Source organism: Panthera leo, chromosome A2, assembly GCF_018350215.1.
Source record: "Panthera leo isolate Ple1 chromosome A2, P.leo_Ple1_pat1.1, whole genome shotgun sequence".
Taxonomy (NCBI): Eukaryota; Metazoa; Chordata; class Mammalia; order Carnivora; family Felidae; genus Panthera; species Panthera leo.
The window spans coordinates 90,040,982-90,063,729 of NC_056680.1; the positions used below are offsets into that span (position 1 = coordinate 90,040,982).

General features: G+C 37.2%; 1 protein-coding gene across 9 annotated transcripts in view; it reads left to right on the forward strand.

Moving 5' to 3' along the window:
- DMTF1 (cyclin D binding myb like transcription factor 1) overlaps positions 1-22,748 on the forward strand; it is a 47,876-nt gene that overhangs the window by 24,081 nt on the left and 1,047 nt on the right. For 7 of the 9 annotated variants that reach the window (XM_042916770.1, XM_042916802.1, XM_042916752.1 and 4 more), the window contains 12 exons: positions 519-595; positions 5,308-5,465; positions 6,555-6,587; positions 7,497-7,606; positions 11,293-11,521; positions 12,736-12,887; positions 14,142-14,351; positions 16,903-16,988; positions 19,575-19,730; positions 20,240-20,614; positions 21,204-21,351; positions 21,542-22,713. In XM_042916770.1, coding sequence (XP_042772704.1) covers positions 519-595; positions 5,308-5,465; positions 6,555-6,587; positions 7,497-7,606; positions 11,293-11,521; positions 12,736-12,887; positions 14,142-14,351; positions 16,903-16,988; positions 19,575-19,730; positions 20,240-20,614; positions 21,204-21,351; positions 21,542-21,651 — 1,844 coding nt within the window. In that variant the 3' untranslated portion in view covers positions 21,652-22,713. Of the gene's footprint in view, positions 1-518; positions 596-5,307; positions 5,466-6,554; positions 6,588-7,496; positions 7,607-11,292; positions 11,522-12,735; positions 12,888-14,141; positions 14,352-16,902; positions 16,989-19,574; positions 19,731-20,239; positions 20,615-21,203; positions 21,352-21,541; positions 22,714-22,748 lie in introns of those variants that run through there. The other 2 variants (XM_042916789.1, XM_042916796.1) reach the window with 2 other exon arrangements.

The window sequence follows — 22,748 nt, forward strand, 5'->3', positions numbered from 1 at the left end:
CACTCTGAAATGAGAAAAGGAAGCAAAAGTAAGTAAATTGATTGTTTTCAACCACTGTATAGTAAATACTCATTAAGAATGTATTATTCACTTGGTATCCATTGGATTATGTTTACCTTGTCCTAGAATCTTTTGTGCACATTCTTTTGCCCATAAAATTTATTTATTGCATTGGATAAATTTTTCAGAAAGTTTGGAGCATGATTTGGCTTTTATAATTCTCATGCCTTTTTTTAGCAGGCTTTTATTATTGAATAAGAAATATAACTGATACAAAGTAATAATTTTTTCGTCTTTTACTTCTTACTGTCTTTATTTAGTAAGATTGAATGTATTCTTTTTTAAAAACCAGAGGTTACAAAAGCAACTACGTGGAGATCTTTCAGATTTCAGATGAAGGAGAAATTAGCTACATTTTATTCACATAGATAATTTATTTAATCACAAAGCAAATCTTTAGTGTTTTATCCATCTTGAAGGATAACATTTTCTATAATATTATTTGTTTTCCTTTAAAGGACATAAATGGAAACAGGGGATGTGGTCTAAGGAGGAAATTGATATTTTGATGAACAATATTGAACGCTATCTAAAGGTATCTTATGGCATATTTTTGTTTCACTAATTTTTTCATTTCCAGTTGCAAAAATTATCAAAGCATCATATTGTATGTACTTATTAGGAGCTTTTCAGTAATTTTTATAATGGATGATTGGCTAATATGTGTCTTGGCTTAATAATTGTAAGGTGTATGATTATGGTATGTTTTTAAACAAATTTTGAATTCTTAGTTTAAAATGGTTTTACTGCTTTAGTTAATACCAAAAGTTTAGACAAAATCCTAACAGCTTCTCAAAACCCTAAGGCCCTGTCTTTTCAAGCAACCTAATAATTAAGAGTTTAAGCTTGTATTGTCTAAAGCTTAAGATACACATCTTCTTCTTTGAGTGAATTTCTGACATGACAGTCCTCCCTTTTTAAAAAAATGGATAATTTAGTTCATTTTCCTGTTGAGGCTTATATGTTAGCTAAGTCATCCTCTTCAGTAAATGTCTCTCGAACACAGTATTTTTGAGGCACTGGAGATAGGAATTCCTATAACACATGGTACTGGTGTTTGAAAAGCCAGCAGTTCATTTGGGAGTGTTGAAAGCAGGTGAAGACCAACACAAGGGTTTGTACCATGTGAGTGATAAATTCTGCATGAAATCAGAGAAGGAAGAGTGTATTTTTAGGGTTTGGGGCAGTTAGGGAAAATACTTGGAAGATCAAGGATTTGAGCGGAATCTTTAAGAAATAGAACTTAGACTGGAATAGGGCTGGAGGGAACAGCATGAGTAAATGCTGAGTACCAAGGAATCAGAAATGAAACCCAGAGCACGTTGAATTAGCCCTTTTAACTTGAACTGAGTTAATTAGCCTCTGGAAACTTGACTTTGAAATCCAGTCCAAAAAATTAGAACTCTTTCCTATAGGAAAATGAGAAAAACTGGTAACTTAGTTAAGTGAGGAATTGGTGGAGTAGATCTGTGCTCTTCTCAAGGAAATGTTTCCAGAGATTTGCTGACCATTCCTGTAAAGGAGTTAGTGCATGTTTGAAATATAGACCATTAGCACTGTTTGGGAATGGGTGGAGTACAGTATTTATTTAACCATTCTATTGTTTGATCCTTAGGTGGTTTATATTATTTTTCACTATTATAAATACATTTGCTGCCTAGAATATCCACGTTGTAAAGCTTAATTTTAAGCTGTACTCTTCCCAAGCTAAGCTTTATGAACTGTAAAGAGTGAAACACTTCATTTCTTTGTTAATGGGTAAAGATTATTCCTAGCAAACTAAATTTTTGGGGTTTTTGTTTGTTTGTTTTTAAGAGAAACACAAGTGCAGTGACCATTGACAATGTATCTAGAAGTGTATTAAAGTTGTCCACTGGTCACATACACTTTAGTTAAAATGGAAAAACCTGGAAAAATGTTGCAGGTTTAGATAAGGCAATGACGAACAGTAACAACATTGAACTTTGGGAATTACGCTGGTTTCTTGTCTAGGGGATTGGAGTAGATGGTTTCCAGGGATTAAAGGGTGGGAATGTGACTGAAATTTGAGAGCTTTTAGATGACCATTTCAGTTGACCAGATGAGAGTAGTAAGGACTTTAAACTATGGTGGTGGGAGAAGGATTTTCAGAGAAAGGGCAGATAAGCAGGTAATCTCTAAGGAAACCTGGTGACTGGATGTTGGGGAAGAGGGAAAATGAGGGGTTGGAATAACTTCAGAATGTTTTATTTTTGGATAACTGGGAGAATAATGAATGGATTGGCAGAGATAGGAAATGTCCACAAAGATGTACTGATCTTGGGAAAAGATAATTTGTTTGATATTTGACCATGGTTTTTATTATGTGCTGCTGTTTAAGAACATTGTGGTGCCATTTTTAAACCAATTAATTAGATGTCAGATAAATGAAAGTAACTGTCACAAGTTTGAAAAAAAAAAAAAAACAGAAGAAAAAGAAAATCTTTCCATCTCACTGTATGGTCATCCTGCAACACATTGCCTTTCATATATTTAGGCTTATAAATATTAGGCCTAATTATTTGCATAATTGAAACTGCATAAGAAAAATTTCGATTCTAGAATTTAGAAACTTGGGGTTCCTGGCTGGCTCAGTCAGTAGAGTGTGTCACTCTTTTGATCTTGTAGTCGTCAGTTTGAAATGCATGTTGGGTGTAGAGATTACTTAAAAAAGAAAATTAATTTTAAAAAATTTAGAGACTTTTTACTCTGAAATTTTACATATTCAAAAGAATGTATACAATGCATATCAGTATAATTGTACTTCTTTTTGAAATTTATGTAAATAGATTTATCCTGAGTGTTCTTTAACTGATTTCTGTTGTTTGTTGTGATTTTGTGATCCATTCCCTGTTGACTTTTTTAGCTGTATTTCATTATGCTAGGATAAATACCTACCCAGGTGCAGTCAGTGGTCATTTAAGGGTCTTTTTAGGTTTTTTGCTATTAATATGTAAAAATCTGATGGGTGTGAATGGTATTTTATTATGGATTTAATTTGTATTTCTCTGATTACATACTTTAATATATGCTTAGTGGCCATTTTTAGTGTTTCCTTTTTGAAATTCCTATTTGTATTTTCTGTCAGTTTTTCCATAGGGTTCTTTTTCATTTTCTAGACTATTTATTTATTTATTTATTTATTTATTTATTTATTTAGAGCGAGCGAGCACACATATGCGAGGGACAAAGAAAAATACAATCCTAAGCAGGCTCCGTGCTCTCAGCGCATAGCCTGATGTGGGGCTCCATCTCCCCAAGCCCTGAGATCATGGCCTGAGCCAAAATCAAGAGTCAGATGCTTAACTGACTGAGCCACCCAAGTGCCCCTAGACATTCTTAACGTATGCTGGTTACTAATGGTTTTTTTTGTTTATTTGTATTGTAGATATCTTGTCCCAATTCAGTGGCCTAGCATTTCCTTCTCCCTAGGGGTCATATGATGAAAAAAGATTCTTAATTTTCAATATAAAAATAATCATTTTTACCTTTATATTTTGCATGGTTGTTTAAGGTACTCCTCCTCTGCATCAAGGACATAAAAGTTTTAGTTTTGCCTTTCATACTGATTTTTTTTCCCATAGCTGTGAGATAGGATTTCACTGTTGTTGGGGTTTTTTGTTTTATTTTGTATGGATGGCAGTTGTCCTGGCATCATTATGGAATATCAGTCTTTTCCCGATGTACAATGTCCATTCTGTCCCAGATCTAGTTTCCACACATTTGTTTCTAGGTTTTCTAATATGTTCCCAGGTTCTGTTTGTTGATACCTGCACAAGTATAGATAAATGTGGAACAAGTCTCTTTATGAATGTCTTGGCTAGTTTTGGCTCTTTGCTCTTCCTTTATAAATTTAGAATCAGGTTGCAGAGAATGGAAACTGTTGGGATTTGTTGGGGGGACTGCATTGAATCTGTGCATCAGTTTGAGGGGAATTCACATCTTTATAGTATTTCATCTTGCTAATGAGAACATCGTATAGCCCTCCATTGTAGTGAATTCCTCTTTAATGCCTTTTGATAGTTTGTTTTCCTCCATGAAGGACTTGGGTAACTTGCCTAAGATTTAGTCCTATTGCTTTTAATTTTGATGTTACTGTAAATGAGAACTTGTAAACTTTGTTACGAACTTTCTATAGAAACGCAGATGACTTTATATATTGATTTTGTAAGCGGCAGCCTTGCTAAATATTTTCTTTTATCAAATTGTCAGCAAAACCAAACTTGATATTTATATTTTTTCCATAAATCTTATAATTAATAACTAATTTTTTCTGAAATTAACACAAATTTGTATTCCTGGAATAAGCTCACTTTTTGCATTGATTATTAACCTTTTTATATACATTGTTGGGTTCATTGTGCTAAAACACTTTAAGGACTTAGAGGATCTATGTTAATGAATGAGCTTACCTGAAAAATCTTTTCTGAAACTGTCCTTGTCTGGTTTTGTTATTGAGGTTATGTCAGCCTAATAAAGAGAATGAAGAAGTGTCCCGCCTGTTTTTCTATACCCTAGAATAGTTTAAAAATCAGAATTATCTTGATTGTTTGGTAGGATTTACCCATAAAGCCATGTGGGCCTGGTGTTTCCATTGTGAGAAAATTATTAATAACTTATTAAATGTTCTTGATGGTCTATGCTTACTAGATTTTCTTTCTCTTCCTGAGTCTATTTTGGTAAGTTTAATTTTTCTAGGAGTTTGTTCATTTTATGTAAGTTTTCAAATTTATTGCCATAGAATTTTCATAATGTTTAATTCTCTACTCTCTGTAGCATTTCTATTTAGGCCCCATGTTTTTCATTTCCAGTATGGTTTTGTTTTTTAGTTTTGCTGTAAGTTTATCTTTTCATATTTTATTAGTCTTAATGGGTCTTTTTAAAGAAGCATTTTTTAGCATTGCTTGTCATTTCTGTTACTTGATTCCTCATTCCATTAATTTTGTTATGATTTTCTACTTTAGATTTTAATATTTTTCTGTTTTAAAAGGGGTTGACACAACTTTACTGAATTTTATACAGTTTCTTTTTGGAACATTAAAGTATCACTTTATTATCTCTTGAAACATTCTAAAGTTTATATTTGACTTATTAATGAATTAACAATGCATTATTTTTCTAAATGCCATTGGTGATCTTGAACATAAAAGAAACAACTTTTAAAAAGCATAGTATATCCATATGCATTTTATCAGAAATCCCTAAATCAAAGAAATGTAACCCATTTAGGCACGCGGAATAAAAGATGCTACAGAAATCATCTTTGAGATGTCAAAAGACGAAAGAAAAGATTTCTACAGGACTATAGCATGGGGTCTGAACCGGCCTTTGTTTGCAGTTTATAGAAGAGTGCTTCGCATGTATGATGACAGAAACCATGTGGGAAAGTATGAAAACTTGTAATGCTGCATGTTTTCATGTAATTAGGGGAAATACCTTAAGGAGCTTTCATTTTTTAAAGTATAGTTATGATTAAAACTTTAATTGGAGACAGCTATGATTAGTTTGTTGTGTTAATATTTTTTCTCTCCATTTCCATGTTATAAATATGGAAACCTCATTTTAACAAGGGCTCCTAGAAACTAGAATCTAAATCCGCTTATATATGTCAGATTTTAGACTTAGCTGTCTTCATACGTCAAACTCTGCTTTGTAATAAAGTAACATTATAATAAAATGTATTATAGTGGTTAAAGATTTAGGAAGTGTGGAAAAACCTCAATTCATCAGTAACATTGTTCCTATTCAATTTTTTTTTTTTTTTAATAAAACCAGAGTGGAAAAATAACTAAATTTCTGAATACAATGCATGGATTTCTGTTATAGGCAACATTTATGGGAAGGCATCATTTTTTTCAACTCAATGATTATATAGTGTTACTAACATATTTATAATTTCTCTTTGGAAATTTTAGGTAGTCATAGGGACAGCTTATTAGATACTGCCTTTAAAAAGAAATTGCAATGGCTGTTTTGAGTACTTGCCCAACTAAAGAAAAAGAGCCTTTACATTAAAGCAAGAGTATGTCAGATGTCCATGCATGGGTAGTGGAAATGAAGAGAATTTTAAATTTTTCAGTGCCTTGTGAGAATTCACCATAGATTTGCATCTTGGCTCTGGTTTATAATGTCATGCATAAGTCTTTGGGAATAACTATCAGAGGACCTGAAACCAGTTTTGAAATAAAGGGAAAGTTAAACAGAATAGGAGCCAATATGTTTTAAATGTTGAATTTTCCTAGAGAAAAATATACATTAATTACTTTTGTTACAGCTAAAAGGTTTTTTTTGCAAAAAAATAGAAGCATTAGTTTTAATTTTCAGTCATTTACCTTGAAATGAGTCACTTTAAAAATATTATCATTATGCTAAGTGACTTACCATTTGGCTCCCTAAGTGAAAATCTGATTTTTATCAAGGTTGTTTAGCATTCTTTGTTTTAATTCATCTTTTTAAAAATTTGTTTAAATTTCTAGATATACACCTGAAGAAATTGAAAAGCTCAAGGAGTAAGTTTAACAATTTTTTTCCTTTTCATTAATTCTGATAGTTGGGTTTTACCTTTCTAAAAAAAAATATCTTTGTGTTTAAAACTTTTATTTTGAAAATGTCAAGAGAGTTTTAGTAGACTGGTATATTTAATCGTGCTGTTAAGCATGAGAGACCGTAAAAAAGAACTTTTCAGATCCATACGTGCAGAGTATGCCCATAAACGCCCATAAATTTAGTCTCCTGTTGTGAGCTGCTGAATGAAATGTGTGGCAGACCACTGATAAGGGTTACAGAAGAGACTAGATGGCCATTCTTGGTGGCCTGAAGACTGGACCTCAGGAACTTACATATGGAATTAAAACCAGGGTTGTGCTACTTGTGTGTTTAAAATGATGACTTAGCAAATGTTTTACTTAATATCTGGGCAGACTCTACCTTATAAAGGCTATTTCACAGGAAAAATAATTTTGCTTCGTTGAGCAGGGCCATAAAGTATGGGTAAATGGATTGTATGGATCATGGTGAAAATTGAAGGCTGGTCCTTGTTATAATGATAGCACCTTGTGAAACTTTTTCAGATGACTGAGAAGAGCTTGTTAGGAGTACTCAAAAGGGAACAATCTGGGGATTGCCTGGGAGATTGTCAGTAACCTGAGGGGAAATTTGGTCTTTTTTGAACACATATCCAAGTTACTTATTTCTTCTCTGACCCAGGAAAAAGGCAATTGCTGCCTGTTTTTTTTTTCACCCACAGACAACTGTGGACCCCAAAAAAAGGCCACACTTTCAAACTTTGGCTCTCAAAGTATTGCTGCCCACAACTTCCAAACCACTCAAATGGGAAGAAGAAGAATGAAGAATAAATGATGAAATTAAAAGGGAGAAAACAGTTGAACCAAATGCTGATTGGCAGACTCTTGTTTTAGGCTCCGGATAAAGCATGGCAATGACTGGGCAACAATAGGGGCGGCGCTAGGAAGAAGCGCGTCTTCCGTCAAAGATCGGTGCCGACTGATGAAGGATACTTGCAACACAGGTACTGTGAGCGCCCCCGCTGGCTTCTCTGGTCTCCATTGGCGCTTCCTGGCCTTTCACTTATGTCCTGTCTTCTGTCCTGGGAAGAAATTTGTCATTCACTTTGTAGCAGGATTTTAACTCTTAGAAACCTTAGTCTCCAGTGAAAACTAGTAACCAATTGTGAACTCTCTGTTACATCAGAATTTTTTTTTAGATGGCAAGCTTATAAACCCATTAAGCACAAAGCATGTTTTTCACCAGTTCCAAAGATCCTTAGGTTTTTTGGGTTTTTTGCCACAAGTCAGAAGCACAAACCCACATCTAGTAATTAGTGCTTTAGCCTCTTGTTAGATATCCAGTGAATTCAATCTTAGTTTACCTGCAAGCAAAACATTAACGTTTTAGGTTACCAAAGACTGAAAGCTATCTTAACAATTACCCATGAAAACTTAAGAGACGGACAAAATTAACTGTCACTTTAAGTCATCCTTTTGTTAACAAATTGGAACAGAGATAACATGATCTTATTTGACCCTCAGCAAATCAAGGTAGAATAAAAGTTTTTTTAATGTTGATAAACATCTATCTCAAACCAACAAACTTAAATTAGCTTAAACACTGAATACGTTTTACTTGAGTCCACGTAAGACAATTTGTTCCCCTTGGTTAATTTTTACCTGCAACGTTGGTGGGGAAATCTGACATCAGTGGTCTTTGTTCCTGGACATCTAGGGTGGGAGGAGGAGCTGATGGTGCCTGAGGCATTGAGGAGCCAGTTGTGCCAGCCGCCCCCCAGGTGGTGCAGAAACAGGAGCGGGGAAGGGAAGGCAGAAGAGACAGGTGCCAGCGGAAGGCAGAGAAGAGAATTCCCAGTTTTAAATCTTGGCAGCTCAGACAGAGGAGCAGACTCCAGGTTTCTTTTGTTTTGTTTGCCACCAGTGGAACGAGACAGTCCATGTCAGTCCTGAGAAGACAGGGAATTTCCCCGAAACAAAAGGAGTTTCGGCAGCTGCTTGGGAATATTCCCTCAAGTCCCCGTTCTGAGGTAGAATAACCAGAGACAGTTGGCTCGAATTATAGTCGTTGGCCAAGGAAATGAAGGAGACACAAGTCCCCATACACAGTCACACGGCGACTCCAACCTGCTGCCCAGCACCAACACCTTAGTGTTGCAGCTTCGTTCCTCGTCCCTTGTGGAACTATTTGTGGACCTCTGGGAGGTGATCAGGCTCCCCTTCTGCCTCTTACGGGCAGGTCTGCCAAAACGAACCTGGGTTCTTAGAAGGCTGATGGGCATCCCTGAGCCGGTTCCTGGGCCTCTTGGGTTCCATGAGCACATACGGGGGTTGTTGCCCCGGTGTGCCAGGAGGGCTGGTCTCCTGTGGATCAAGCGGTCTGCTGGCACCAGGTGAGGCTGTCTCTCCAGGCACCCTGAGGTTTGCAGCCCCAGTGGCAAAGGAGGTGGAAATGCACTGTCTGAATCCCGGACGAGCCCCCCAGTAATGTAGCAGGATTCTCGCACACAGAGTCATAACACCGAGGCTTTTCTTTCCAGGAAACAACTTTATTCCTGTTGGCACCGCTCAGTTAGGTTCGTACCCAAAGAACTGATCCCCAAACGCCATATGTAGTTTTCTGTGTATTTTTTTACTTCGTCTCCCATATATGGTAACACACAAACATGTGGTCTGATGTTAAGTGGTCTCATTTTACAAGGTCTTGAGGGATGTTGTCAAGTAAGCAAATAGCAAGGTTGCCTTGAGGGTTTTTTTTCCCTTTTCTTTCCTTAGGGAGGGGACCCTACCACAATTTTAATTCAGATTTTATTTTCTAGTCTTGCTTTTTCGTCAAGCTTTATAGACCTAAGTAATCCTTCATTTTTCTTTTGTGTGAGATGACACTGTTCACAGGGACACATCTCACTTTTCAGACGTTTTAGATACGTACCATGTTTCCTTTTTGTAGCAACTCATAACTGCTCCGGTTGTGAAAGTATTTATCATTAAGGCTTACATACAGGAGTTTGTTTTAATTTAAGCCCATCTAACTGTGGAGCTTATGTTAACAAGCTTATCTACTCAGGTTTATAAAACACTTTAGTTCAGGCAGATCACAATTTAAGAAGTTATATTCCAAAGGTGTGGCTCTCTTTTGCTTATTTCAAACAAATAAGTATATTTTTCCATAGAAAAAAACTTGCGACTGTTGTTTCAACCTCCAGACCACAAATGCCTTTTTAACTTTTAACAGACGACACTGTTAAACCTAACCTTTGTGATCAACAACAGTATTTAGACTTTGCCACTAACTCTCAATCTTTCTGAGCCTCAGTTTCCTCTGTAAAAGAAAGAGGTTAGAATGATCTCATTGTTCCCTTTTAGCCCCCAAATTCTCTGAAGGATCCACACTCTGTGCTCATTCTTTGAATTAAAAAAAAAAAAAAAAATAGTTATCAAGTTAAGCTTTCAGTGTATATATTTTCTGTTTTCACCTCCCTATCCTGCTAAAGTGGAATTAGGAATATTTTCTGAGTAACCATTCCACCACCACTATGACCTGCAAGACAGAACAGAAATTCCACTAACTCTTGTTATTCTGTGAATGACAGCTTAATGAATGAAGCTGGAATAGGAGCTTTAGATTTAGGATGGGACCCTAGCGTTTTATGTAAGACATTCTGAGAGCAGAACTCCTTTTGTTAGCATAATAATGGAAAAACACTGCCATTTCCTGATTGCCAGTCTGAGGGATTGATTCGCCTGTTTGCTTTTCATGTTGCTACATAGTATTTCTGATCATGACTTCTCTTTTTTTGTACCACACTATGAGACACTCATGCTAAAGTAGGAGAGCAGGATTTTGCCTTGAGTATGTGGTATCCAGAACTATGCCTAGCACATAATAGATGTTCAGTAAATATTTGTTGAATGAATGGAATCCCTGAAGCAGGCATAGTGGCACTTTTGAAATTTTCTAGATATTTTTAGTTACTAATAACAAAATGGAAACAGAAGTGGAAGGGGTAAAAAGTTTCTCTTCTTTTCCTGTTTTTCTGCTCGATCCTTAAGAAAAGACCAAAGAGAATCATTTGGTGTTATTACTGGTTTATGGCTTCAGGAAAGCCTTGAGTAAAATCATGTGTGAGTGCCAGTCTCGGACTTTTCTTTTATCACAGTTTCTTGGAGTTGGGATGGGGGGAAAGGAGATCATGTAAACCTAGTTTTCATTTTTACTAAAATGGGCGGAAGCCCATAGGAGTTACACCATTCATTACTGTAATGAAGGATCTCTGTTGGCTTACTACACTTCTGCAGAGCAGGAATCTTAGGTGATACTAAGTAAAAATTGTGTGTTTCTTTGTCCATCATGCCATTCGTGAAGCTCTTCCTACTTACAATTAATGCAACTTGACGGTACAGGATTCTTTCTAGGTATATGTTGGGTAGTTTTTCTTTCCTTTAAGAGTCGGTCATTGTTTTCTACAAGACTCTGTATTTTCTTTGATACCAAGAACCTTACTGGGCTAGTATAGGCTAGTAAAACAACTGTCTTAGTAGATGTGTGCAGTTTCCCACCCCCGGGTCATTCAGAAATACTTTGGGTGTTACTGTGTACTTCCCATCAGTCCTTGGAAATACAGGGCTGAATCTGATTTGGAAAAAAAAAAAGGTAGCAGTAGTAGTCTAGATGATTTCCTTCTTTTAGGGAAGTGGACAGAAGAAGAGGAAAAGAGACTTGCAGAGGTGGTTCATGAATTGACAAGCACTGAGCCTGGTGACATAGTGACACAGGGCGTGTCTTGGGCAGCTGTGGCAGAACGAGTGGGGACCCGCTCAGAAAAGCAGTGTCGCTCTAAATGGCTCAACTACCTGAACTGGAAACAAAGTGGAGGTACTGAATGGACCAAGGAAGATGAAATCAATCTCATCCTCAGGTTTGTGTCCTAGATCTTTTAATAACAAAAGCTGCTTAATGGCTCTAGGTATCTTGATGGATTTTCCTCTTTGGGTCTCCCTAGATGCCTAATGTCTGAAAAGCATCCTTTCCATAGAGAAAGGATCCATAGAGGATCCTTCAGATCCTATGTATTTCATATTGAGCTTTTTTTGTTTTGTGTTCCTTTTTAGTGGATTTAGTGCTCGTGCAAAGTAGCAGATTGAAGGCGTAGAGACTGAAGTCCTCTCTATCCACAGAACAGGTATGGCACAGGCGGTGGCCCTGCAGCTTGCCACCGTCCCAGCAATGTGCCTCACTCCTAGCAGAGGGAGACTGTGTCACGGGGAAGAGGGCTGTTCAGTCTCCATGCCCTTCACTCTTGGGCTGTTTGGATTGCCAAGAAGGGGGTTCAACTACAGTTACCCCACACCTTCATACTGGGCCGAATCAGATACTTCATTTCACACGTATCCAAACATAGCTAGGAGATAATCCTAAGCTTCTTTTTTAAATTAGTCGTTTTAACCATTAAGAATCAGTGACCCAAATGGGCAAAAATACCAGCAAGAAAATGTTTGAGACCTTGAAGTAATAGAAGCTACTCCCTCCTGAAAATCAAAATCATCATGACAGTTGAAGCTAGAAAACAAGTAGACCGTTCATACCCCAAAATTTAGTTGTGCTATTATAATGGTTATTAATGTTTTGGTTGTTGCTGGAGCATTGTTTTTGTTTTTTCAACATTTTATTTGGGGTTTTGTTTTTAATACACTTTTTGCAAATAGTCGTCTACAAATAGCTCATTTCTAAACGTTTTTAGTATAGAAACGGAAAAGCTCAGATGTAGGAAATCACTTGCTCTAACACACTATAAAACATTGCAGAACACTATACAACTAAACCTGCTCTTATCCTGTTCTAATAACCTTTAGCTACTCCCTTTCCTTTACAGTGTTTCATCTGGTTGTCACCATTTACACTCAGGCCCATCAGTTGCACCATTAACAGAAGACTCTTGCTGGTGGGATTTCATAGCTCTCAGCTCTGGAAGCAGTGTGCACTCCTGGAATCCCTTCCTTCCCATGCACCTTAACAAAGCATCTCCAACATAAGTTGACATTCCCTTTATTGCCATTGCCATCACGTGTAGTCAGAGGAGGTTTCTTACAGAGAAATAAATAACATGTAACAAATGGTTGTTTTAACCTGTAGGATAGCAGAGCTTGATGTAGCTGATGAAAATGACATAAACTGGGATCTGTTAGCAGAGGGATGGAGCAGTGTCCGTTCACCACAGTGGCTTCGAAGTAAATGGTGGACCATCAAAAGGCAAATTGCAAATCATAAGGATGTTTCGTTTCCTGGTAATGTATTATTTGATTCTTCAGTCCTTCCCAAGTCTTACCATTTTTACTCCTCAGGACTTACTTAGAGGTTAGAAGTTCTTTGCCTCAGCTAGAGATCTGAATCATGGCAGAACTTCATTTAAACCTCTGCCCTATTTTGGGGGGCAACTGTCTTTTCTTCCCTTGAGAAGAGTTGATGTGATTTGTAATTCTTAAAGCAGCTGAGATGAAAATATACACAATTGACATACATTCTTGTTCTCATATAAACTGTGAAGAAGAAATTGATTTTAGATATTGTGTACAAAGATGTATTTTTGAAAACTTAGGTTTAAATCAACTTTTATGTGTTGAATAATTTCAAATATCTTAACTGGGTTTGTCATTTAGAGAAATTCCTTAGTGGTTTTATAGTACAAAGACTAAATTGTAATTCGTTTGTTATGTAAATCTAGAGATATTAACTTGGGTTTGCTTAAAATGAGGCAGAGCACGTTTGGCTCTTCATTGCCTGCTTTGCACGTAGGGTGTGCATCTAAGTTGTACAGTCTGTTTAATTAAGGGCATCAAATTCATTCCCCTTGGTATAGTTCTCCAACTTCCATTTTTCCAAAGGAAAATTATATTCTGAAGAACTCTGGCTTGATGAAAATATATATATTTTTTAACATATAGTTATAAATTTATAAATCAGGTGTTAAACCCAGAAGAGTGAGTGAATACTAATGTGACATGAACCCACCCAGATTTTACTATCACCTGAAAGGGCTTACAGAGTTTATCATGACTAGTGGAGGGTGACAAGTGTAGATTTTGCTTTCCTGTACAAGAATTCAAGGTGGTTGCAGAGTACTGTTTGCTAAAGATGAGCTGCTACTCTGGAGGTGTGAGTTAAGTGTCCTTGAGTCCTGGAGGGGGTTGGAGGGCATACACTATTCATTTTGAAAAGAAAATAAGCTACTTTGCATTGACATTGAAGAGGTCTTATTTTCATGTTCCACACAGGGTTTTGTGTTTTTTCTAATGCATCTTCGTTGACAAGAATAATACTATGATTTTTTTTTTTAATTTCTTGTGATGGATAGTGTTTCCACAAATTTCCAGACAGGTTGTAGCCTTAAAATATTTTTATTACTATTTTGCTGAGATCTCACATGCAGTATACAATTATTTATTCCAAATACTTTCCCTCCTTACCCCCACCTCCCTTGCTGCTTAGATGGTGGTCTGTCAGAGAATCAATGTTCTTTTTGTCTACCCATCTCCCTTCAGTCTTAATAAAAGGTCTTAAACAGTTACATGAGAACCAAAAAAACAACCCAACGCTTTTGGAGAATAAATCAGGATCTGGAGTTCCAAACAGTAATTCCAATTCCAGTGTACAGCATGTCCAGATCAGAGTCGCCCGCTTGGAAGATAGCACAGCCATGTCTCCAAGCCCCGTGGCAGCCTTGCAGATTCCGGTCCAGATCACCCATGTCTGTAAGTGTTTATTACTCCAGACCCCTTGCCATTATGGGACCTATACGATTTGTTAATGGCTTTACCATCTAATACCCTTCATTCTTCTAGAATGTGGATAGAAATTTGTACAAGTTGACAAAGGCAGTCCAAGGCATTTTGTTTTATTAGCTCAATATTTGCACAAAAGTTGAGTGTGACAGGAAGGACTGATAAGCAACTGCCCAGCCTTCATAAACCATTTGAAATCCTTTCTTTTAGATGTTACAAAGAATGATTAATAAAACACTACCTGAACTCTAGTCAGTTTAGTAAGGAAATAAACTTCACAAGGTGGCACATCATTTGTAGTAATTCACCAGAAGGCACAGGGATTGGGGGTGGACTTGAGGCCATATGTAGAAGAAATGGTTTTGGTGAGATTAAAGACTTTCTTCAGGAAGTGAAGAGCCAGTTTCCTGTGGGAACTCTTGTGTTTACCCTTCTTTTCCTTAGCCTCTGACATCTTTTTGCTTAAGGAGATTATGAGAAACCAACAGTTGGTGTAGGGAGGGAAACTTATTTCCTGATATCTAAACCAGGTTGATATTTCTGCCCTTTTTTCCGTGATAGAGTAACAGAAAAAGAATGAAAATAAAATTCTCAGAACCATATTATTATTCACATTCACCTCATTTCTTTTCTCTCCCTAAATGCTATGCCTATGGCAAGGTCGTTGCCGAGAGTATACCAATTGCTGTGTGTCATTCTCAGTCAGGGGATTATTGGCATTTTGAGTGGGACGATTCATTGTTACCAGGGCTGTCCTACACATTGCAAGATGCTCCTTGTCCCTTGACCTCACCCACAGAATGCCAGTAATACTTTCTAATCATTATGGCAAAATATAAAAACACCCTACAGGGTTTCAAATGTACCCTATGATCCCACTTTGAGAATCACTGAGCTATCTATTGGTGGTAGTAACACCTCCTGTATCCAGTGACTGTCAAAGTTACCTTGGATCTTTAATCATGCCTGTCTTACAGTCCTAGTTTAAGTTTGGTTATTTGCATTAGCTTTCCACCAATGTAATATAAAGCATGAAACAATGTGTTAGCCCTGTTTATTTTCCTTTATAGTATGAAGAATTGCAAAGCAACTGAAATTACTGGTCTGCCACAAATATGAGCTACTGTTGGCTATAGATTGTGCACAGAGACTGGTAGAACTTTCCTTGGCCATTGGAATGACTATAGTTACTGGCAATACAGACATTTTAGAATTGGTACCCTAATATTTACAAGATGGCTTTTTTTTTTAAATATATGTAGAATAATTTTCAGCAAGAAATGTGAGTACAGTAAGAGTTTTACAACACATCACTTACTGTTTGCATTCAGGCTAAAATCTCAGGATTGTTTTTTCCTTTGTGTTAGGAGTCAGGGATTGTTACACTTTAAGCCAGAATAGTAAATATAAACATGGTAGGGTCTGGAGCCCACATAGGTCTTTGTGGAATATTCTGGTTTGTTTTTAAACAATCCTGTAAAAATGTAAAAACCATTCTTCGCTTTGGGCCACATCTGTCCCTGCCCATAGTTTGTTTACCCATGACTTAGGTTATTTATTGGGAATCACTTTAAATTATTCTAGGTATGATCTTAAGAATCCATCTAATAGAGAAATAACATAAATCAAGTGCATTTATTTTGAAAAGGGTCTCTTCCTTTCTCACTGAGATGTATTATAGTTGTAGTAAAAACTGCAGATTAAAAGCCGATTCCAAATCTTTTTTTCACATGGATTTATCTGTAGGTACAATTGAAAGCACCAAGAGATAACATGTCTTCTAGTTATAGTTCCTAATAACCTTGATCAGGTGTAACCAACACTGCCCAAGTTTAAATAAAGCCTCAATTGACACATCTATAAGGAGATTATATGATGTGATCCCTAATGCGCTGTTCAGTCTCCCATATGTGGTATTCTGAAATAGTACTCTCTTATATTTCATGTTTTTGGTCCTCCCAACAACTCCCATGATGTAGGAAGGACAGCCAAAATCTCTAAACGTTAATAAGTTAAGTTCAAATTGAGTTACTTGCTCAGGTTTACATTCTCGGAAGTAATGTTGCTAGAACTAAAGCCTCGTGTTTGGGGACTACCATTCCAGTCATCTGTACTGCTTACCAGAATATCCAGGGAAAATTTATTTTTTTTATCCACTTTCTCTTGCTTTGTAAGTTAGCCTTAATGTCTTCCTCTTACTTCTTAATACTAGAAATATTTTGTGATTAATATCAGGGGTTAACAGATACTGTATCACAGCTAGTCATCTCTGTCCTTGTAGTGCAAAAGCAACCATAGAAAATAAACAGGTGTGGCCCTGCTCCTCTAATATTTTATTTACAAAAACTGGTAGTGGGCTGGATTTGGGTATGAGCCATGGTTTGCCAACCCTGATCTATGCCATCCCAGGTAAATCCATTAGATTTCTTCTCTCATAAGATTAAATGACTTCAGGTTTCCATGCAGATTATTCAGTATGAGAATATGTCTTTTATTTATTTTGTCCTTGTTCTCACCATAGCTTCAACGGAGTCCCCTGCCGCTACTGTTGACTCGGAAACAATAACACTAAACAGTGGAACACTACAGACATTTGAGATTCTTCCAGTGAGTAACACTGCACAAAATAGATATTGGCCATTTTATGCATTAAAAAAATTACTGGTTTTACACTGTTATCACATGAACAAAAGAAACAAAAATTACCATGAATGGCATTACGTACAACTGTGTCCGTGTTTTTGAGACCAGATGGTTAAGAGGACATAAATCATACTTTCACTTTTATAATTAACTTCAGTCTTTTTTTTCACCTGTATATAAGCCAATAATAATATATGAAAGTGACAGTGCTTAATGAGTAGGGTGCATGCTATGGATTTGTATGGAGTCCTTTTTTTAATTTGCCATTTTAATAATTTTTAAATTTTTTATTGTTTTTAATTTTTAAAGTATTTTTAAGTTGATTTATTTATTTTGAGCGCGAAAGCGTGAGTGGGGGAGGGGCAAAAGGTGAGAGAGAATCCCAAGCAGGATCTGCGCTGTCAGCACAGAGCCCGATGTAGGGCCCGAACACACAAACCGTGAGATGATGACCTGAGCCAAAGTTGGATGCTCAACCGACTGAGCCATCCTGGTGCCCCTGGGTAGAGTGCTAAACAGACACCATGTGCAACCAAAAAGTTTATACTGGTTATCTGAGAAAAGGTTTGTGGAATGAATTATTTCACAGTACTCTCAGTAAATACCCTTTGCAAAAGAATCTTGCAGTTCCTTAAAAGGTAAAACAATATAGTTAACATCTGAGCCACCAATTCTAATCCAATATATATTCATTTCTCTTGAAATGAAAGCACGTTTGCATAAACTTGAACATGAATGTTTGTATTCATAATAACCAAAAAGTGGAAACAACGCACATGTCCATCCCAATGAATGGGTAATTAAAATGTGCTATAGCCACACAATTATTCAGCAGTAAAAAGGAACAAAGGAAGTACTGATAACATGTCCCTGGGATGAACCTTGAAGACATTTTGCTAAGTGAAATGAGATGCAAAATACTGTAAAGTGTTTGACTCCTGTTTCTTTGAAATGTCTAAAATAGGCAAATCTGCAGAGACAAAAAAAAAAGTAGATTAATGCCTATTATGAGGTTTCTTGAGAGGTTTTGGGGAGCAATGGGCCATGATTGCTAATTTGAATGGGTTTTTCTTTTGGGTGTGATAGAAAAATTTTAAGTCCTTGTTCTTGTTCTGTTTACTAAAATGGGTAATGCCCAAAATTAGCTCATTTTTCAGGAAGAATATAGAAAGTAGATAGTATTTAAGTTATGAGGTATTAGTGCAAGAATTTATCCTCTGCACAGCCAAATCTCATGAGGATGGCCAACACAGCAAGAAGTTCTCTTTTAGAACAATTTTGGAACTTTTACTAGCAGCTTACTTAACCTAAGCTTCCACTTCTTAATCCTGTGGTCTCCAAAACAGGAATGTGTTTATCACAGGTGGATAACCTTTGCCAACTCCCTTCCTGCCCCTGGCCAAAGTAATAAATACACATACATTTAGAGTATGTGTCCAGGTTTTAACTTGGGTTACGATCAAGTATTTAGAAACTTCTGTCCTAATTTAGTAAAAGAGGATGATAATAGTGCTTCAGCTTCAAAAAACTGATTATGTGAATTTAATTGTATTAAATAAAATGCATATATGTAATATTTACTGTCCTGCCTGACCACATGTAATTTACTAAAGGTTGTATTTATTAAAAGATCAGCTTTTACTTTTATGAAGAGGGAGGAAAGAAATTGAGCCCCCGTGTGCCAGACACTCTTTTGTAATAATTTGTAATGCTCACAACCCCTTCCCTGGGGGTTAGTGATTATGCCCCCTTTGCCAATAAGGAAACCTAGATTCATTGAATTAGTACCCAGAAGAATTGTTGTGACTCAAGTACACAAGACCACAGGCTCTAGGACTTCAATGTCACCCTGTCTTTCAAATGCAAATACTTTCCTGTGGGGGTGGGGGAGGAAGGATAAAGCAAACTGAAATTATTCTATAGAAACCTATGGCTGTGAAAGACTTGATGTTGAATAGTTTTGTTACAGTTTTATTTAAAAAAAAATCTCCAGAGATAAACATATTATCAGTTAACCAGCTTTTCAAATAGGAATTTTCTTTTTCATTCAGATTTTGAATTGCTATCCGTGTACATTTCTTCTTATACTATGAAAAAAATCTGTCCAGGTCAACTCTGCTGTAGTACCTCTTCAAAAATGTGAAACTTTAAAAAAGTGGGGGGCTGGGGGGGGGCGGAGATTGCCAGTTATATATGTGGTAAAGGAAGATTGTGCAGGTAGGTTACTGCGCTGGACACAGTGGCTTAGGCAGCCATTCTTGGTGCCTTGAAATAAATAGCTAAGACCAGATCATAGACATACATGGAAGTGAAGAGCAGGATCAGGGCTTGACCTTGTCTCTCTGGTAAATCTCCAGAACAACTAAGGACTTGGGACAAGTCAAGAATATTATAGCCTTCATTTTGTTACTTGATGGCATCTTCAGGATGGGGAAATACGTGTGTGGCTAAACTGAAGTCCCTGTTTTGGATGTAAAGCTAGACTTATGAGTGTACATAAGCGTACTTAGTGTTCTTGCACCTGTATTGATCTTCATTTTTTTCCCTTAGTCTTTCCATTTACAGCCCACTGGCACTCCAGGCACATACCTACTTCAAACAAGCTCAAGCCAAGGCCTTCCCCTAACTCTGACGGCTAGTCCCACAGTAACCCTGACAGCTGCTGCTCCTGCTTCTCCTGAACAGATCATTGTCCATGCTCTATCCGTATGTTACCTTCGTTCCTTGATTTTTCTACTTTCTCTAGACTGGCTAAACTGATAAGTGTCACCAAATGGCTTTTATTTTTAATACTATGATGAAACCCATGTGCCTTCAAAAATAATGTATCTCGGGGGGAAAAATCGATTATATATTCCCTTCAAGTATCCAAGTACTTGTTAGGGAACAGGATTTGTTGACAGAAAGTTTAAGAACCAGAACTAATGTCGTCCATTTATTTAAACAATGTTTCCTACCACCGTTGCCTTGGGAACAAGGTTTTACACCATCACTCTGCCTTCATTGGGATATAACCCTCATCCCATGTCTGTCCTTACAGGAGATTGACAGGGGTTTTAGAAAAATCGTGTAAGAATTCAACCATTCCAGAGGGGAGAGGGGAGGGGCGGGGAAGGGACAGTAGGGTACCATCTGTAGATGGTATTTTTTGCCTGTAACACGAGTCTGGTAGGTCCTTTTTCACTTTACCATTGTTTTTCTTTAACATTTTATAGCCAGAACATTTGTTGAACACAAGTGACAATGTCACAGTACAGTGTCACACACCAAGAGTCATCATCCAGACTGTTGCCACAGAGGACATCACTTCTTCCATGTCCCAAGCAGAACTGACGGTAGATAGTGATATTCACTCATCTGATTTTCCTGAGCCTCCAGATGCCCTAGAAGCAGACACTTTCCCCGATGAAATTCATCAGCCTAAGATAACTGTAGAGCCATCATTTAATGATGCTCATGTATCCAAATTCAGTAACCAAAATAGCACAGAACTGATGGATAGTGTTATGGTCAGAACAGAAGAAATCTCTGACACCGACCTTAAACAAGAGGAGTCGTCTTCTCCTTTAGCCCGTGCTTACGTTACTGAGGTAAGTTGCAGCCAGGGAAACAGACTCTGGGTTCTTGCCTTGAGCCTCAAACCTGCAGTTTTTAAAGAGCCTAGAAATGATCTGGGGGAAGTAAAGGTCATACATCCTCCAATACCTTCCTTTTTTCTCTAGACACAAAATCAAGTGCAAACCCCTACCTGTGACCTCACAAGTATCCGTCAGACAGCAGTATTGCTCTTAGCACTGTTCTTCACTAAAACCTTTCCCCGCTATCCTTCCAGTAGACTGAGAATTGTTTGTTGAAACCTATGGAATCATTTTCAGGAGGGTGGTTAATAATAGGTCCTGGTGGTTCAGCTTAACCACCTTACTGACCCCAGTGTAACAGCATTTGTTTCTTCTACATTCAGGTAACCTGTAACTGAATTGCTTCTTTTAGGTTCTGTTTTGTCAATATTTAAGAGAGTAGGGGGTCATTACTTTTGTCCATTTTAAGGCTTCATTTTTCTTTGCTTTATAAAACATGGGACAGTGTTTGAATTTAAGTCCTTTTAAACCTAAATGTGGTAGGGATCTTACAACTGACAAAGAAGTCAGAATCTGATTTTTTTGAATTGCTATTGTTTAGGACCTCGAGTCTCCTACCATAGAAGAACAAGTTGATCAGACAACCATTGACGATGAAACAATACTTATTGTTCCTTCACCACATGGCTTTATCCAGGCATCTGACGTTATCGATACCGAATCGGTCTTGCCTTTGACGACTCTAACAGGTACTATAATAGAACTGCATCCTGTGCCTGCTACATCTTAAGGGGAAAGTCAGGCTCCTTAGTTCTGTTGTTTTAGTCTTGATCCAACAGTAGTTCATCATCTTGTTTAACTTTCCACTTTGGTAGAGTACTTACTCTAACTTCTTGATCTGGTTTAGAGTACATACACTTAAAACTTAACTTCTTACAGATCCAATACTCCAACATCATCGAGAAGAATCAAATATCATTGGATCATCTTTGGGCAGTCCTGTTTCAGAAGACTCAAAGGATGTTGAAGATTTGGTCAACTGTCATTAGGTAATTCTTAAGAGACAGGTACCTCAGGCAAAGAAGCCACACTGTTAATTACATCTCCAAAGAAATAGGAGCAACTCCCAAGAGGCTGAATTTACCATTCCTATGGCTTTTAAATAGCTACAGTGCTGAAGCCACATACAGTGTTGCTGCTATGACTTTTTACCTCCTTTAAATGGATCATCTGAGGTCTAGTCTTATGACAGTGTGTAGGTGACTCGAGTATGGAGGACTTAACTGCATAGATCCCTGTGATTAGTGTTAATTGACAGCAGGGAATTTCATTCAGCTACTGAAAAAAAGTTTACAATCACCAAAGCTTAACTACTCTGTTTTAAAAGCAGTGATATTCATCTCTGAAGATCAGACATGGCTCTATCCATTCTCAAGCAGGCCTTTTCATATTTCAGAGAAGTCCTGTCAACATGGCGTGGAGCTTATCAGCGACCCTCAAAAATGTTAAGTATCCTTAGTCTGAAAGTTAACCAGCATACACACACACACACGGAGACCTAAGAGACGATTGTGTGGCGGTTGCTTTTGGTTTACCCATTGCTGGCAGTGGGAGCTGATTTAGGCTGGGTACACAGAAAAGCATTAAAAGAATTAAAATTCACTACAGGTTTTTTACTACTTTTAAAGGGAATATGGAAGAGAGTAGCAACACAGCTCACCAGAAGCTAAGTAGACTTTTCACCCCTTCGGAACCCCCCGTTGTTGGTTTACAAAGTTAGCACTTTGAAGTAAAATTAAACTAAATGACAAAGGAAGGAAAGTTGCCTACCCCATACCAGGCTTGTTTCTTACACGTTTTGCTATACAGATTACCCAGGAAATAGTTGAGGAAGGTATTGCAGTCTGCCCTTCACTTTAGTGCATTAGCTGGTGGGGTGCGACTTAACTTCTCCCTCTCAGGCAGTTTAAAAACACAAAATTTGCTTCTGTTAGCAAAGGAAAGAAATCAAGAGTCATTCCTGTATTAGAGAAGGTTAAACCAAAATTAGCCTCTAGGACTTTAATGAACATGACCCCAATAGAAAAGTCACACACACACACACACACACACACAAAAACAAAAACAAAAAAAAAAAAGAAAAAAA